At 40.3% G+C, this 17,732-nt stretch overlaps 1 protein-coding gene and 1 long non-coding RNA gene across 8 annotated transcripts in view; both read right to left on the bottom strand.

The window, feature by feature from the left end:
• The window catches only part of SRPK2 (SRSF protein kinase 2), a 97,278-nt gene that overhangs the window by 20,349 nt on the left and 59,197 nt on the right, over positions 1 to 17,732 (bottom strand). For all 7 annotated transcript variants that reach the window (XM_079993635.1, XM_079993634.1, XM_079993639.1 and 4 more), the window contains exons 4-11: positions 7,473 to 7,581; positions 6,696 to 6,783; positions 6,402 to 6,489; positions 4,911 to 5,017; positions 4,225 to 4,390; positions 2,260 to 2,285; positions 1,135 to 1,381; positions 8 to 496 (exon numbers count right to left, since the gene is read on the bottom strand). In XM_079993635.1, coding sequence (XP_079849761.1) covers positions 8 to 496; positions 1,135 to 1,381; positions 2,260 to 2,285; positions 4,225 to 4,390; positions 4,911 to 5,017; positions 6,402 to 6,489; positions 6,696 to 6,783; positions 7,473 to 7,581 — 1,320 coding nt within the window. The remainder of the gene's footprint in view (positions 1 to 7; positions 497 to 1,134; positions 1,382 to 2,259; positions 2,286 to 4,224; positions 4,391 to 4,910; positions 5,018 to 6,401; positions 6,490 to 6,695; positions 6,784 to 7,472; positions 7,582 to 17,732) is intronic.
• LOC307225683 lies at positions 16,448 to 17,341 on the bottom strand. Its single transcript, XR_013843125.1, has 2 exons — positions 16,742 to 17,341; positions 16,448 to 16,670 (listed from the first exon to the last, which is right to left on the bottom strand). It is a non-coding gene; the product is annotated as an uncharacterized lncRNA (long non-coding RNA).

The raw sequence follows: 17,732 nt of genomic DNA, 5'->3' as shown, positions 1-17,732 counted from the left end.
CACTTACTTTTTGGCAAGTCTCCGGTACTGGATGCTGAAACCGTCCTGCTCCTATCATGTGATGGAGTACTTCCGTCTCTTTCAGTTACAGCTGATTCTTCAGAAACAGCTGAACCACAAGCTACAGAATCTAAAGCTCCAGAGAATACGGAAGCCGAGAACTCAGAAAACTGCGACTCAGAAATTTTATGACGTCCATTTGGCAATTCACCATTAAATTGTTCGTAGGAGCTACTATAGCTGTAATCATTTTTTGCATTTGGCTCATCAAGATTATATTGCTCAGTATTTGGGCATTCCTCCTCTTCGTCATCTTCATCTTCAATCTGTTCTTCCAGCAAGAAAGGACCATTTATAACGTGGCCATTTGTTTTGGGGGATTCTATCCAAGTGGGATCTGCAGATTCTGAGTTGACAAGTTCTTGTTCAACATCATCGTCTTTCTCTGTGTTTTCTTTTTCTGTATCTTCCTTTTCATCCTGATCTTCCGTTTCACCTTAGGGATTAAAATATATAAAGACTAGATTACACTTTCTCTCAGAAAATTATGACCTCTTAAAACCAAGTGGGGTAAGTATTATGAAGTATCATTTGAATTTTCAGTTTCAGTATATGTTATGTAACAATACTATTTCATCTGAGTTAGCAAAGGCAAAGTAAAGGACTGCATAAATTTATGCTTATATAAGTAGAGCAGATAGTCTTCTATAGCTTTTGCCTGGAGGGATGCTATTACCTTGGGAAAAACTTTTTTATATCAATGGCTGGTTACTTCTACAGTTGCCTTCTCCAACAAAGATGTCTCTTAAGCATTTTGTTTTGGCACCACTCTGAACAAAACTAAGCTGTGCTAAGCTGGTGGTGCACCATAATAGTAATGGCACTTATTGATTTCCATGTTCCTTACGCCCTCCGTTTCAAAAAGCATCCTCTACTTGCAGAATGGAATTGGGGGTCTGCTCTTTGCAGAAAAGACATGCAAAGCCTTTTGAAGCTCATGAAATGAGTTTCATGGTTCTTTGGCTCTGACCGATGGCAGCCTACAAAACAGATGGTGCTCAGAGCATCGTTGCAACAGCATCTCTGGACACACTGCATCTTTTATATCAAAATTTAAGAAGACCCAACACTTACCATCCTCATTCCCAAGTTCTTCATCTGCTACCTCCTCTAACTCAACAGTTTTTAGCTTGACTTCTGGGTGGTATTCATCCTCTTGTTCATTGGACGATACAGTAGATGTTACATTTTCTTCTATTTTTTTTCTTTCGGCTTCTCGCTCCAGTTCCTCTATTTCCTGCAAGCGCTTTTCTAGTAGCTCAGCCTGTCTCTTTTGCTTTTTTTTCAATTTCTTCTTTTTGTTTTTAGATATTTTTCCAATCTAAGAAATTTAACATAGCTAATTACCATTTATTGATCCTTACAGCCATCCAATGTGAAGGTTAGGTTACCCTATAAAAAGTCTAGCATCTGTGAACTGAGAACACTAATGCATAGTATTGCACAACTGACTTTCTATAAAACTGAAACTCAAGAGGCAATTCAGTGGATGAAGTAGCCTCAAGCTATAATTGCTTTGCTGACATAAGATATACAAGCTGAATAGAGAGGCCCCATTATTTCTCACTATATAAACCACTGCAAGCACAGCATACCTATCTTTTAGGCTACAAATGGAACATATTGCCATCTGCACTAGACAAGTTAGTTGTTGGGTGCAATTAAATGTGCTAGGAATATCCTTTAAACCCCCAATGAAAAGTTTATAGCATGTAAAGCACTTATCAAGATTTTAAAGTAGTATCTTGCTAAATAACTGGCCTCCCTGCCCAGTCCCGAAAGTTCACTTTCAGGGGCCCTTTGCTAGGTGCCCCCACTAAACGAAGTGAGGCAGGTGACGACTGTACTTTATTTTATCATTAAAATAAACTATGGTTATAGCTTAAACAAGTGAGGTTTAGAAACCATGGTTTGAACTTGGCTTCTTTTAAACGAACCACAATTAAAGTCTTCCTTAGTTTGTCAGTTTGGATGGAATGGTTAAGAAGAAGCAAACAAGAACGCTTCAGAACTCCTCCTCCCAGTTATGCAGGAGGAAAAGGTAATGCAAGATTAATTTAGACAAAAGATCCTATTTATAAACCAAAACTGTAGTTAAATAAGGATCATGGATGAAATTTAAAATGCTAACAATTTTAACTTTCAACTCTTTAAACAGGAAACCTGAATACTCAAGAAGAATAACACAAGACTACTTACGGGTTTTTGCTGAGGGGCAGTACTCACTAAAAAAGAAAATAAAAGAGGAAAGAAACAAAACACTTAAGAGTCAAATTTATGAAGTGATATGTGTAAATTCTGTGCAATAATCAGAAACATCTTCTAATGAGAGGCTGATAGACAGGTACAACCTTAGATCATCTTTATCCAACCTAAAGTGTCTAGAGGAGGAGGAGGAGGAGGAAGAGAAGAAGAGGAAGAAGAAAAATCTGCACAATTTATATGAGACTCTACAACCTTGACACGGCCAGTGAATGGGTTTTAGGTTTTAAGCCCTAAGAAAGTTATTCATCATGAACTAACAAAAGATGAAAAATATTGAAATATTAATCTTTTCCAACCTTACAATGTTAAATTATTTGCTTGTAAGTAATCCAGTTCCTAGTACATCCATTTTACTGATACAGACTATAAAAACTTTTTAAGATTCTAATACTACCAAAGACCACTTAAAAGAAACATGGAAACAATGCACAGTGGTACCTCTGGTTATGGACGGGATCCGTTCCAGAGGCCCTCTGTATCCCAAAAAGTATGTAAACAGAGGCGCCCTTCTGAACATGCACGCGGTGCGCAGATCGCTTCTGCACATGTGGCGAAACCTGGAAGTATACACTTCTGGGTTTGCTGCATTTGCAACCTGAAGATTACATATCCAGAGGGATACGTAACCTGAGGTACCACTGTATTATTAAAATATTCCACTTACAAACCAGTCAAAGCTAAATTTTGGGGGCTTCAGTTTAGTAAATAAGTAGTAAAGGTAAAGGGACCCCTGACGGTTAGGGTCCAGTCGCGGACGACTCTGGGGTTGTGTTGCTCATCGGCGTACAGCTTCCAGGTCATGTGGCCAGCATGACTAAGCCACTTCTGCCGAACCAAAGCAGCGCGCAGAAATGCCGTTTACCTTCCTGCAGGAGCGGTACGTATTTATCTACTTGCACTTTGACGTGCTTTCAAACTGCTAGGTTGGCAGGAGCAGGGACAGAGCAACGGGAGCTCACCCTGTCGCGGGGCTTCAAACCACCGACCTTCCGATCAGCAAGCCCAAAGCTCTGTGGTTTAGACCACAGCGCTACCAGTAGACATTAAAGGGCTGCACACACCCTGACATGACACTTAGATGTTACAGAATGCGTGCCTTTTCTGAGAGACTACCACCTCCATGTGATACATTATAATGTATTAAGTGTGAGGAGTTAATACGGTCCACAGTATGAGATGGCCACTGCAAGGTGGCAGTGACAAACTGACAAATTGCTTCTTCTTTTTAAAGTGTAACTGACTGTTGTCCTGAATAATACACAAAATAGTAAGAAAACCAGTACAGCTTGTTCAGCTTATTTAATTAAGACTTCATGCCTCTCAGACAGGACTGAACGCAGTTTCACAGCTCAAAGGCAATGAAATCTAAGGGACCTATTTGGTGTCTCATTTGCATGTAGCCATAGATATAGATATATAGATATAGATAGATATATATAGATATATATAGATATATGCACATATCGCTCTCTGCACATATAAGAAATCCCCTTCATGTGTGAGGAAGTGGGATACAGAGGGCAATGTCTTTAAAAATGTTTCACTATATAAAAGTGCACACCTAAAACACAGTTTAAAACTTGAAACTGGGGAAACGTTCACGTTAGCTCATATGAATGTTGCATTAACAGCAGGAAACCAGTATAAATAAAGCTTGTAATTACGGTTTTTCTGCCTACCAAAAATGCAGAAGTATATGAAGAATTGCAGCACTCGGATTGTTTTGCTACATTAAAATGAACACTTCTTATACATTATTCATATGCTAATAACATTCTTAAACATTCAAATTAACCACATTTAAATTTACTATTTCCATTAACTAAAACTAATTAAATGTTGCTGCGGCAAGTATGCGATCTGTTTTTACTTACTGAGTGTTTAAAAGTACGGCCGTACCTGCAGAGCCAGAAGGAGGAGGAGCCCCTGCTTTCTGCCACTCTGTTGCTTCCGCAGCCATTCGACGCACATAGGTGTCATCCACACACATCAAGATGTTCTCTGGCTTGATGTCTGTATGGATGATCTTGCACTTGCTGTGGAGGTAATCTAGACCCTGCAGTACCTGGTTTGCAAACCAATAAAAGGAAGAATAATTTCATTACAATGAAAGTTTCCTCCACTCATTGCGTCACAAGAACTCAAAAGGCTACATTTGGACATCACTTTAAAATACATACATACTTGGGGAGAGAAATGACTAATCTAGTTCACAGAACTTCAGTTCCCATCATCCCTGACCACTGGCCTTGTTAGCTATACCCCTTTGTTGGCACCTTTTTCTTCTTTCAATCAGATGGCATATGTTTTAGTAAAATAACTGGCACTTTTCCAGCAACTAACTTCTTGTGGAAAAAGCATTTTTCACTTCAGCTATGTGCTGTTAAGTGAAGAAATGAAATGCACATAGGATATATTTTAAAGCAATTGCTACTTAAATTGTTCAGACTTAAACAATTTAATCAAGCAGGTAATTGAAGGCATCGCATGCAACAGCAGATTTAGAGAGATTTCTTAAAAAATGTAGTCCTATCAACCTAGCTGGTATTAGCACATTTGTAGCTTTGTTGCATTAAACATCTTACCTGACGAATTATACTTTTCACACAACGGATAGGAAGGCCCTGGTAGTTGGACTTAATTATCCATTTTAAAAGGTGATGTCCAAGTACTTCAAAAACCATACAGACATCTGAGATTCAATTAAGGATAAATCGTAAGTAATTTAATGACTTTCTAACCATCCTTACAAGCCCACCACACAAGAAAATATTTCACATTTCAACTGAGAACATTATTCTTTGTTCTTGGGTAATGAAAGTTTTCCAAGAATATATTTAAAGCATTTTGGTTTCCATCTTCTACTAACAATTGGGGCATCTCCTATGGTCTCACCAATCCATAGATGGGTGGGCTATGCATACATAAACGAGTTGAATCAGATAATCAGCATATCCAGTTTTGACAGAGCCTATTTTGGGATCAAGCTCCTCTACCCTACCCTCTGTTTCAGAGCATGGTAGGCAATGGTCTAGTGTAACATTGAACTGTCCTGGAGAAATGAAAGGGGTGTGTGTGGGAATGCTCAGTTCCAACCACTTTTACTTAATCCCAGTTTACATTATGTCTTTACTGACCTTGTACATATTTTAGCAGTAGTCAGTCATTCCATTTTGAACTCAACGGAAAAACCAAATCAATGTAAGCCTGCTAACTCATTCTCAAAGGAGACCCACTAAAATTAAGCAGGTCATAGATACCTGACCATTAACTTCAATGGGTCTACTCTTTTATAGCTAATTTTAACATGGAACTGCAGCAGCAAAATAGAGATTTTTGGGTTGTAGTCAACTTTTTTATTTATTAAAATAATGTGTTGGCCATTTTTACAGAGCGGAAGGAAAATTTATTTAATAGGAATTTCACTGTCAACATTGTCAGAAGAAGCCAAATATCCTAGACTAGAGTTTGAACTTATGTTCAGATCATAACCTAAAATATGTTTTTAAAAAATCCAAACCAACAAAAATATACAAATAACTTACTATAAAAGCAACAGAAAGAACAGGTACACCTTCATTTATTTTTAACCCCCCCCCACATAAAGATAACAGCTTACAGGTTTATAAACAAACATGAAGCACCTCTCAAATACATATTGTTTTCAAGTCTACCACAACAGCTCATTCTAAATATCCATATAATATTTTCAGTATTTCCTTCACTGTTATGCACTAATAATAATAATATTTCTGGCTTGGATCCAGACTTGCACTCAGCCAAGTTCCATTAGCGCTGGAGGAATGAGGCAGGGTGAGATTTTTGCCAATTCCCACTTCTCACTGGAATAAAAAATAATTGAAGATACCCATTTCCTACAGTTCAAAGGCTGTGTTGAATAAGAATCCCCTATGTGAATGGAAGAAGCCCTTCCATTTGCAGATTATTATGTCTGGAGCCAACCCAATGTCTTTAAAAATTACCTGCTAGCCTAGTGTTTTACTTGAGAAAGCATAAAGGTTTTCCTGTCTTTTAAAATCAAGACACTGGGCAATCAGCAAGAAAAAAAAAGATACGTATGCCATTCATGCCAGAAATTTTGAAGTCATCAATTAATTGTACAACCATGTCTTTATTTGGATCACTAGGGTCACTTTCACGAACCTAAAAAAAGAAATGAAACAAGTCACTTAATTTTAAAGTATCGTTTGAAAAAAACTGTAAAGTTATTTTTAAAGATACTGCAGCTAAAAAATATTACATGGGAGCTGCAATTTTACTTACTATGTTTGTTTTACAGAATCACAAAATTAAACACACACACACACAAGCAATTTCACTAAGCTTGGGAGTGTTATCATAATACTTACACATTTAAGTAACTTTATTTCATCCAAGGCTGTCTCTGTATAATGTTGAGCACTTTTCACAACTTTCATTGCAACAAACCTTTTCCCCCTTTAAAACAGGAAGTAAACAATCTATCAGAGCCAATACTTTTTTTCCTATTTAAGACAGACATCCAATGTCCTACTGGAGAATAAGTACAACTTTAAAACAATTTGTGGCAATTTTCAATAATATTCAGGTAAGTGAATGATAAAATCTAACCTTTTTCTCAATTATTATCTTTCAAACAGTTAAGAGTGCAATGTCTCTTAAGGGTTATTAAAGACACACTTGACTCAAAGCAAAGACAGAATAAATATCCCTATACAATGGTGCTTATATAGGAGATAGAATAGAAACATTTATATAACCTTAGCTAGACTACAACCCATTAGTTATTCAAAATACAAGTAAATCAAAGCCACCACTTACATGTATTAGAACAGGGGTAGCCAACCTGGTGCTCTCTAGATGGGATAACTCAGTTGGTAAAACATGAGACTCTTAATCTCAGGGTCGTGGGTTCGAGCCACACACTGGGCAAATGTCCTTGGATTGCAAGGGGTTGGTCTAGATGTCCTTTGTGGTCCCTTCCAACTCTACAATTCTATGGTTCTATGATTCCTATCATGCTTGACCAGTAGTCACACTTGTTATTGCTGGTGGGAACTGTAGTCTAAAACATCTGGGGAGCACCAGGTTGGCTACCCCTGCTTTAGAGAGCTAACATGCAAAGCAGGAAAGTTGTTGTTTCTTACTGCATATCCCAGCATAGCCAGACTGTAGAGAAGTGTCCCCATCCTAATTTTCTGATAACATGATACCGACCGTTGAAAAGATCTCCAATTTTCACTGGATGATAGCCACCTTTCAAAAAAGAGTGGGGGGTGGGAGGCAAAATTAGCATTAATTTGATTACCTATACAACAGAGTCTTAGCACTTCCAAGCAGCTTTAAGCTGTACAGTGGTACCTCGGGTTACATACGCTTCAGGTTACAGACTCCGCTAACCCAGAAATAGTACCTCGGGTTAAGAACTTTGCTTCAGGATGAGAACAGAAATCGTGCCGCCGCGCGGCAGCAGCAGGAAGCCCCATTAGCTAAAGTGGTGCTTCAGGTTAAGAACAGTTTCAGGTTAAGAATGGACCTCCGGAACGAATTAAGTATGTAACCAGAGGTACCACTGTAATCCTAAACGTACTTACAAGATGGAGTGTCCAATATGGCGATTAACAGGCCCGTTAGTAAGCCCATTACAATTAATAAACATGACTAAGTTAGGTCCATTCATTTCAATATGTTTAATTTCAGTAAAACTTTGCTGAATACCATCCAAATGAGCAAGTCTCACTGAACTTGATTTCAAGTAAACATGTATATGATTGCACTGTCAAACTTGTTCTTCAGCTTTAGAAAAAGTATCAGATATGTCAGGAAGTTGCTTGTATAGTTCAATCTATATTTGCTTCTATAGAAAGACGTCAAAAAGAAGAAAATCCTGTTGGAACCAGGAAATTAATAGGACTGTGAACTCAGTTTCAACTAAGAGTATTGTGTTCAGACCATGTTCCAGTTTAAAGCTGCATTTAAACCTGATTTTCTTCCCCTACAACTGGGATGAACAATTTTATCAGGGTCCAAACGGTGGTCCAGAAATTAATTATGTGCAGAACTTCCGGAGGCGGCGCGAACGACAATGGCGGTCCTCCTTGCTTGCTGAGGAGGAAGCTCCGCAGAAACGGGTCGTCCGCTACGGCAAAGCGGAGACCCGCACCGAAAAACCTCAGGCAGCAAGAGCCTGAGGACGTGGGACTCGGCAGGTGCCAGAAGTGGCCCCTAAAACGGAGAGGAGACCCCGTAAGGAGCCTCCGATCGTAGAGGGGGTTGCGGCGCTGTGAGTCAATCGCTATTCTGCGGAACGAAGCCGCGCAGCTGCTGTCGGTGAGCGCTGACCTTTCTTCCTGAAAAATTTTCGAATTAGAAGGCAACAACCCATGAGTAAGAAAGGACCTTTACAATTTGAACCTAAAATTGAGGAAATTTGGCTAAAAGCGGAGCGAGGAGAACAGGAAGTCCGTCTTCCGCTGCTATTTAAACTTCAAAGCAAAAGAGCTGGAGGTGGAGTCGTTAAAGAGGCTTTTAAATAGACTGTTTTGAGCACCCATTGAAATTGTTTTTACGTAAAGAAAGGGCACAAGTTAACTACACGATTTACTCTTTATATGGACTGTGTTTATCCTCTTCTTTTGGATTACAATTTATTGACTGTGAAGCCCAGATACTTGGGCTGCCAGGAACAGAGCTGTCAGTTTGCAGACTTAGCTACTTTAAAACTGGACTTGCAACAATCTAGGGCATTTGAACTTGCTACTTTGAATCATCAGCCGGTACTTGTCAGAATCACTGTAACACTGTTAATACCAACTCTGCTAAATTTTAACTACAGAAGGTCTTTGGATAAACTGAACTTTATTAGCCTGTTTATCTTCATTTTTGTTCCGGCTTCTCTCAATAAGAAATTTTAAGCCCCCCCTAGAGGATTTTGGGCTTACAGCAGTGACACTATTTTACTTTCTCTTTCCTTTCCTCCTATTCGACGGTGCTCTGGGGCTGCTGTATTCCCATGGGAACATCTGAATTTGACCTTGACTCAGAGATAAACTTGGAATGAGCGGTACAAGAAGAAGAGGACCAAGAACTAGACAAACAACCCTAACCTCAGCTTTAAAGACACGTAGAACTTCTGTACCTACTTTGCCCTCAGCAGGGGGAGAAGAAAGTGTGCCTGTGCTGCCGTTGGAAGAAGGAACAGAGCAGCTACAATTGGAAGATATGGCCACAGGAGCAACTGCTGCAATTTTAGTGAAAATATATGAAAAATTGGAATCTTTGGACAAGAGAGTGGAATCTTTGGACAAGAAAGCTGATGAACAAACAGCTAAAATAGATCAAAACACAGCCTGTCTAAATAAAATAACTGGACAGGTAGCACAGAATGTACAAGCAATTGGAGAATTAACTGAGGCCACTATAGAAAATCGCAAATTAGCTGAGGCAACCAGCCAAAAAGTTGAAAATTTAGAACAAGAGGTAAAACCATTCTGCAAACAAGTCGAAGGGCACCAGACGTATCTGTCCATGCTAGAATTGCGGAATCGGGAAAGTAATTTAAGATTAAGGTCAATACCAGAGGTTGAAGAAGGTAACTTAGCTGAGTTCCTGACCAAAGAATTTACCAAGTTCTGGCCTATCCAAGAGGAAAAGGACTTTAGAATTATATCGGCTTTTAGACTTGGAAAATTTGCAAGGAAAGACAAGCCCAGAGACTGCTTGATAATTTTGAGATCAAAGGAGGAAAGGGACAAGATATTAGGCTTACACTACGAAAAGTCACTGGACATTTTGGATAAAAGGGCTGAAATTTACAAAGATATCCCGAAACAACTGTTGGATCTTAGATCCGCCTACCTTGAACTGGTTAGATTGCTAAGGAGTAATTCAATCATCTTTAGGTGGGAATTTCCCCAGGGATTATCTTTCACTTTCAGAGGGAAGAAGGTTAAAATCAAAACACTTGAGGACAGAGACAAATTTTTGATTGTTCACGGAGAGGACCTTCAGAAAGGAATTGAAACACCCTTTGGGCCTGGAGCATCGGTTGTACCTTCACCCCCAGAACCTGGAGACCCAGAAAAAAAGACACCACCACCAGAACAATAACAGATTTATCCAGGATGTCTCTGCAACTTTTGAGCTGGAACATTCATGGTTGTAACTCCCCGGAAAAAAGGAGGAAGATATTTCATATATTAAAAAAGGAACAATTGGACATTATCTGTTTGCAAGAAACACATGTGACCAGGCTCCATAGGAAAGTGTTAATTAACAAAAGACTAGGCCAAGAATTTATCTCTTCGGACAAAGTAAAGAAGAGAGGAGTGGTGATTTATGCAAAGGAGAGCCTGGCACCTAAACTCTTATTCAAAGATGAACAAGGAAGAATTGTGGCAATTGAGATACAACATCAAGGAGAGAAATTTTTGATATTAGGAATTTATGCACCGAATGAGGGGAAATCAGAATTTTACAAGAAGTTGCATGAGAGCGTCCTGGACTATCTGGACTATGATAACATCATCATGATGGGAGATATGAATGGAGTGGTATCAACCAACATGGATAAGTCACAAAATCAAAATATATCAAAAGATGGCAGACTACCTAAGACTTTTTTTGAACTGACTGACAATATGGACTTGATTGACATTTGGAGGACAAAAAACCCCTTGGGAAGAGAAGGAACATTCTTTTCTGAAGCCCAGCTGACATGGACAAGAATAGACCAAATATGGATATCTAGAGGCCTGGCACCGAAGACCAGAAAGGTGGAAATCTGCCCAAAAACCTGCTCCGACCACAATGCTGTAAAGATGGATATGACACTACTACCATCCGGCTCCTTTAGGTGGAAGATGAATGACAATTTGTTCAGAGATCAGGAGATTGTTAAAAAAGCCCAAAAAGTTTTGAAGGACTATTTTGAGATAAATTTGAACACTTCAGTGGAAAAAACAACAATCTGGGATGCAAGTAAAGCGGTGATGAGGGGGTTCTTGATACAACAGAATGCTGTAAAGAAAAGGGCACAAAATGAGAAAAAAGACAAGATTTTGGAGAAAATTAAAGAACTGGAGAAGAAATTAAGATCAAACCCGAAGTCACAGCCGATTCTGAGAGAAATTAAATTATACCAAGCACAATATTCTAAATTGATGAACCAGGAAATAGAATGGAGAATTAAATTAATGAAACAAAAAACATTTGAATCGGCAAATAAATGTGGGAAACTGCTAGCATGGCAGTTGAAAAGGAGACAGAAAATGAATACAGTTACCAATTTAGAGATTGAAGGGGAAAATGTTCAGAACCCCATGGAGATCAGAAAGTGCTTTCAGAGGTATTTTAAACAACTATATACTCAAGGTCCGCAAGATGAGGCACAGATAGAACAATTTCTGATAAAGAATGGGCTGCCAAAAGTGTCACAAGAAAATAGATCAATCCTGAATAGCAGAATAACACGACAAGAGATGGAACAAGCCATTCAGAACATGCAACTGGGCAAATCTCCAGGGCCAGATGGGCTGACCTCCAAGTACTATAAGACATTGAAAGATTACTTGATACAACCACTGATGGAGGTCAGCAATGAAATTATGGAGGGGAAGAAGGCGCCGAAAACGTGGAAAGAAGCTTTTATCACATTGATACCAAAATCAGAAACTGAAAAGACACAACTTAAAAACTACCGCCCCATCTCCCTTTTAAATGTGGATTACAAAATATTTGCAGACATATTAGCAACTAGATTTAAGAAAGTGTTAAATGAAGTAATTCATAAGGACCAAGCAGGCTTTCTCCCTGGCAGACATTTGTTTGCTAATACAAGGAATATTATTGACATTTTGGAACTTTTACAAACAAATATTAATACAAAAGCAGTTTTAATTTTTATAGATGCGGAGAAGGCCTTTGATAACATTTCTTGGAAATTTATGAAGAAAAATCTGGAAGGAATGGGAGTGGGACGGGGCTTTGAAAATGGGATAGAGGCAATCTATTCAGAACAAAAGGCTAAACTGATAGTTAACAACGTGATTACGGAAGAGTTTAAAATTGAAAAGGGAACATGACAAGGCTGCCCTATCTCCCCATTGTTATTCATTTCGGTCTTGGAGGTGCTCTTGAACATGATTAGGGGGGACCGGATGGTTGAAGGAATTCAGGTCGGAGAGAAACAATACAAATTGAAAGCGTTCGCAGATGACCTAGTTTTGACCCTACAGGAGCCAGAGCCAAGTACGAAAAAAGCATTACAATTGATCCAAGAATTTGGCCGGGTGATGGGATTTAAATTAAACAAACAGAAAACTAAAGTATTGGGAAAGAACTTGACAGATACAGAGTCAGAATGGTTTCAGAAAGAGACAGAGTTAAATGTGGTTAAAAAAGTGAAATACCTAGGGGTAAATATAACATCAAAAAATCTAAATCTGTTTAAGGATAATTATGAGAAATGCTGGTCAGAAATTAAGAGAGATCTAGAAAGTTGGACAAGATTGAAACTTTCTTTGTTAGGCCGAATCGCCACTGTAAAGATGAATGTATTGCCAAAAATGTTGTTTTTGTTTCAAACATTACAGATTGTGGATAAAACAGAATGCTTCCAGAAGTGGCAGAGAGATATTTCCAAATTTGTCTGGCAGGGCAAAAAGCCCAGAATCAAGTTTAAGATACTAACTGATGTGAAAGAAAGAGGGGGCTTTGCCCTGCCAGACTTAAGGCTATATTATGAAGCAGCAGCTTTCTGCTGGCTAAAAGACTGGCTACTTCTGGAGGACACTGATGTATTGGATTTGGAAGGTTTCAACAATGCGTTTGGTTGGCATGCATATCTATGGTACGATAAGGCTAAGATTCATAAGGCTTTTAAGAACCATATTGTCAGAAAGGCAGTGTTTAATGTCTGGACAAAATATAAAGATTTATTGGAAAATAAAACTCCAAGGTGGCTTTCACCATTGGAAGCTAAGGCCCAAAAAAGACTCAATATGGAGGCCAAATGGCCAAAGTATTAGGAAATATTAGAAAAAGAAGGAGACAATTGGAAATTGCAGAGTCAGGAGAAAATGAAAGACAAAGTGCGAGATTGGTTACACTACGCCCAGATTAAAGAAGTTTTTAAACTTGATAAAAAATTAGGATTCCAGGTGGAAAAATCGAAATTAGAAACGGAATTGCTAGAGCCTAAGACCAAGGTACCTTCAAGAATGTACAACTTGCTGTTAAAATAGAACACACAAGATGAAACGGTTAAATCGGCTATGATAAAGTGGGCACAGGACATAGGGTATAATATTATGTTTGAGGACTGGGAAAAGTTGTGGACTACTGGGTTGAATTTCACTGCATGTAATGCTTTGAAAGAAAATGTAATGAAAATGATATATAGATGGTACATGACCCCAGTCAAACTTGCAAAAATATACCACTTGTCTGATAATAAGTGTTGGAAATGTAAGGAAAATGAAGGAACGTTCTTTCACCTTTGGTGGACCTGTCCTAAGGTGAAGGTCTTCTGGGAAATGATATATAATGAGCTGAAAAAGGTATTTAAGTATACCTTCCTTAAGAAACCAGAGGCCTTCCTTTTGGGTATTGTCGGCCAAGGGGTGTTAAAGAAAGACCAAACTTTTTTCATGTATGCAACAACAGCAGCAAGGATACTTATTGCTAAACACTGGAAAACCCAAGATCTACCCACACTGGAAGAATGGCAGATGCAACTGATGAACTACATGGAACTGGCTGAGATGACTGGCAGAATCCGAGACCTGGGAGAAGAAATCGTTGAAGAGGACTGGAAAAAATTTAAGCTTTATCTGCAAAAATATTGTAAACTGTATGAATGTTAAGCAGGATGCTTGATTTTAGACAAATTGGCACCATCAAAATAGATGAAGTAAATCATGAAGATAATTTAAATATAAGATGAAAAACCTAATTTTTTTTTTAGATAATTATTAGGCTAAATTAAATTTTCTTTTGTAAGGATTGGAATAAACGTATCTAAAATTTGAAATATATTCGAAATTTGACAGTAAGGATGGAGATAAGGGAATAAATTGTTGTTTTAAGTGTATTAAACTAGAACGTAGGAGCGGGAGATGTGAGGAAGTCCAGAAGTGATAAGAAAATATGTGATATGCAATGTTATGTTCATTTTTTTTTTTTACTGTAAATGAAAAATTCTTAATAAATATTTTTTTAAAAAACAACAACCAGAAATTAATTATGTGCAGGCGTCATAATAAATCTGGCACCGTCTAAGAGCATTGGGCTTCCCAACTTTGAATCACATGCTCCCAAGCATTGCATTTACATACAAGAATTCTGATTGACATATTGCACTCACAAGGCTTATAATATTAATGTATGGAATCTCTCATATATTTTATAAAACCTTTCCCTTGCTAGTCCAGGTGCAGCCAGTTCCACCACCACCATCCTCCCCACACCCCTCTGTAGTAAAATTTGGCAGAGCACCAGGAACTGGAGTGGGCCAGCAGACTGCCAACTGGCCATCCCTGCTGTACAACCTAATTATCAAGATGATTTTCTGCTGCACCACCTCAATTTTGAGCACAGAACATATTGTATCCAAAGTTCAGTACTAAGTCTCACAAGAGATCACACTTTTATTAAATTACATCAACACTGAATCAAGTATAATTCAAGCCAATTTTTTTAAAAGGAATTTCTGCTTCTGACTTTGGGCTCATCCACAACTCTGCTTGTCCAAGCACTCTCCCCTGGGCGGTAAAGGGACCCCTGACCATTAGGTCCAGTCGTGACCGACTCTGGGGTTGTGGCGCTCATCTTGCTTTATTGGCCAAGGGAGCTGGCGTACAGCTTCCGGGTCATGTGGCCAGCATGGCGAACCAGAGCGGTGCACGGAAACGCCGTTTACCTTCCCGCCGGAGCTGTACCTATTTATCTACTTGCACTTTGACGTGCTTTCGAACTGCTAGGTGGGCAGGAGCAGGGACCGAGCAACGGGAGGTCACCCCGTCGTGGGGATTTGAACTGCTGACCTTCTGATCAGCAAGTCCTAGGCTCTGTGGTTTAACCCACAGTGCCACCCGTGTTCCTTGCAGCGGGTAATCCAGGGGAACAGAAAGCCTCTCAGTCCCGTGCTTTCTAGGAGCATGACAAGCAAAGTGTGGACGAGCCCTTAAACTAACTACTTCAGATGTCCAAAGTTGAGCTTCAGCAGCTCAATTCACCAAACAATAGTTTGGCGAAGCTTATTTATCACTTGGCGCTTTGTCTGAGTAATGTAAAATAGACAATGGTTTAGTATTAGCTGACAAGCCACAATTAAAAACCACAATTCTACATCATGCCTTCAAGCTATGGTTTGACATGACATCCAAATTCAAAAGCCACAGTTAGGGCCATCACTCGCCTCCACAGGCAGTTGCAATGTAAACACATCAATGATAAGTACATGGAGAAACCACATAAAGCACCACACAACTCATCTTCAATAGTCTAATATTGCTATAGCCGTGGCTTTTACTGATTGTTTCCTGCATGGCAGACACTGTAAAAAGGTTTCCAGTACCCGATAAGGAAATTAAAATAAAAAGAGACCCCAAACTATATGGCCACAATGCCAACATGTTTGCTATCAACACATGCAGACTGAGAAAAGGTACATGCATAATAATTATGGAATCCTAAATCCATCCTGCTCAAGCCTTTTAATGATGAACTCAGCTGTGAACCACTGTGTTCTTAAGATTAATTCCACTCTTCTATCCCGCCCTCAACTGAGTACAAGTTCAAAGGTTGCATACAGGCACTTTAGGATTCTGAGTTAGCAACTGTGGTGAGACAGTAGTGAGAGAGGGCAGAGGATTTCCAAAACCTGCTACCTAAACGCCTTTTAAATGCCATGGATTGGGATTTTCTGCATGCAGGCCCTTTACCAGAGAGCCATATTCATATTCATACTTCAATGCCAGTTGCTGCCATCGATAAACAGTAAGACTTGATTTACCGTATTTTTCGCACGATTGGACGCACCGGACCATAGGACGCACCTAGTTTTTTGGGGGGGAAATAAAGGGGGGGGAATTCCCTTTATTTCCCCCCCAAAAGCAGGTCAGGGAAACCGAACCAGGTCGAGGAACAGCGGGATAGTGGCGCTGCGCCTCCCTGCTGTCCCCCAAGCTTGTGGGGCTGGCTGTTGTCTGCCTGGCGCGAGGGGCGCTCTGCTTCAGGGCGGCCCACCCGCCAGGCAGCAGGCTGCTATCCGCAGCGTGGGGAGCCCTGTGGGGAACTCCTGCAGGGCTCCGCACGCTGCGGATGTCTGCCCAGCGCGAGGGGCGCTCTGCTTCAGGGCGCCCCACCCGCCGGGCGGCCGGCTGCTATCCGCAGCGTGGGGAGCCCTGTGGGGAACTCCTGCAGGGCTCCCCACTCTGCGGATGTCTGCCTGGCGCGAGGGGCGCTCTGCTTCAGGGTGCCCTACCCGCCGGGCGGCAGCCTCCTATCCGCAGCGTGGGGAGCCTTGCGGGGAACTCCTGCAAGGCTCCCCACGCTGCGGATGTGTTCCTGAAGCGCCGGGCGCTCTGCTTTCAGGGCGCCCGACGCTCCGGGAAGCAGGCTGCTATCCGCAGCCTAGACACGCTAGCGGAGCGCTAATCCCGAAGCTTGGGGCGTGCGGAGCTCAGCGCCCCCAAGCTTCTGGGTGCCGGCAAGGTCTAGACGGCTAGCGGAGACCTTGCCGGCACCCAGAAGCTTGGGGCGCGCTGAGCTCCGCACGCCCCAAGCTTCGGGATTGATGCAGCGCTCCGCTAGCCGTGGGAGAGCTGGGTCTCCCACGGCTAGCGGATAGCTTCCTGAAGCCTGGAGAGCGAGAGGGGTCGGTGTGCACCGACCCCTCTCACTCTCCAGGCTTCAGCGAAAGCCTGCATTTGCTCCATAGGACGCACACACATTTTCCCTTGCTTTTTAGGAGGGAAAAAGTGCGTCCTATGGTGCGAAAAATACGGTAAATCATTTTTTTACAGAAAGACTCATTCTTGCTGGTATAATCTTAATATTTACAACCAGATGTAGGTTTCATTTTTGGACTGATAAATTTTCAGTGTAGTTTTTACAGTTATACCAAAAATTACTGATATGGATATACTATTAGAAATACATAGACAATTATTAAATTATTGTTTATATTTGGACAACTTTTCTGCTGTACTTTATTGGAAGGCGAAAAAAATCATTTCCTTAATAACGTTTAAACAAACAACTTAAACATTATAGCATATGTATCCATGATTGTTAACTGTAAATGGTTTAAAAAAAACCAACAACAACCAGACTGAGTTTTAGCACAGGTGAAAAACTTAAATCAAATCCTTATTTCCTGATGAATAGCCTTTGGACTATAATGC

Source organism: Podarcis cretensis (genome assembly GCF_951804945.1).
Source record: "Podarcis cretensis genome assembly, chromosome: 10".
Taxonomy (NCBI): domain Eukaryota; kingdom Metazoa; phylum Chordata; class Lepidosauria; order Squamata; family Lacertidae; genus Podarcis; species Podarcis cretensis.
This window is presented reverse-complemented; position numbering and strand designations above follow the sequence as displayed.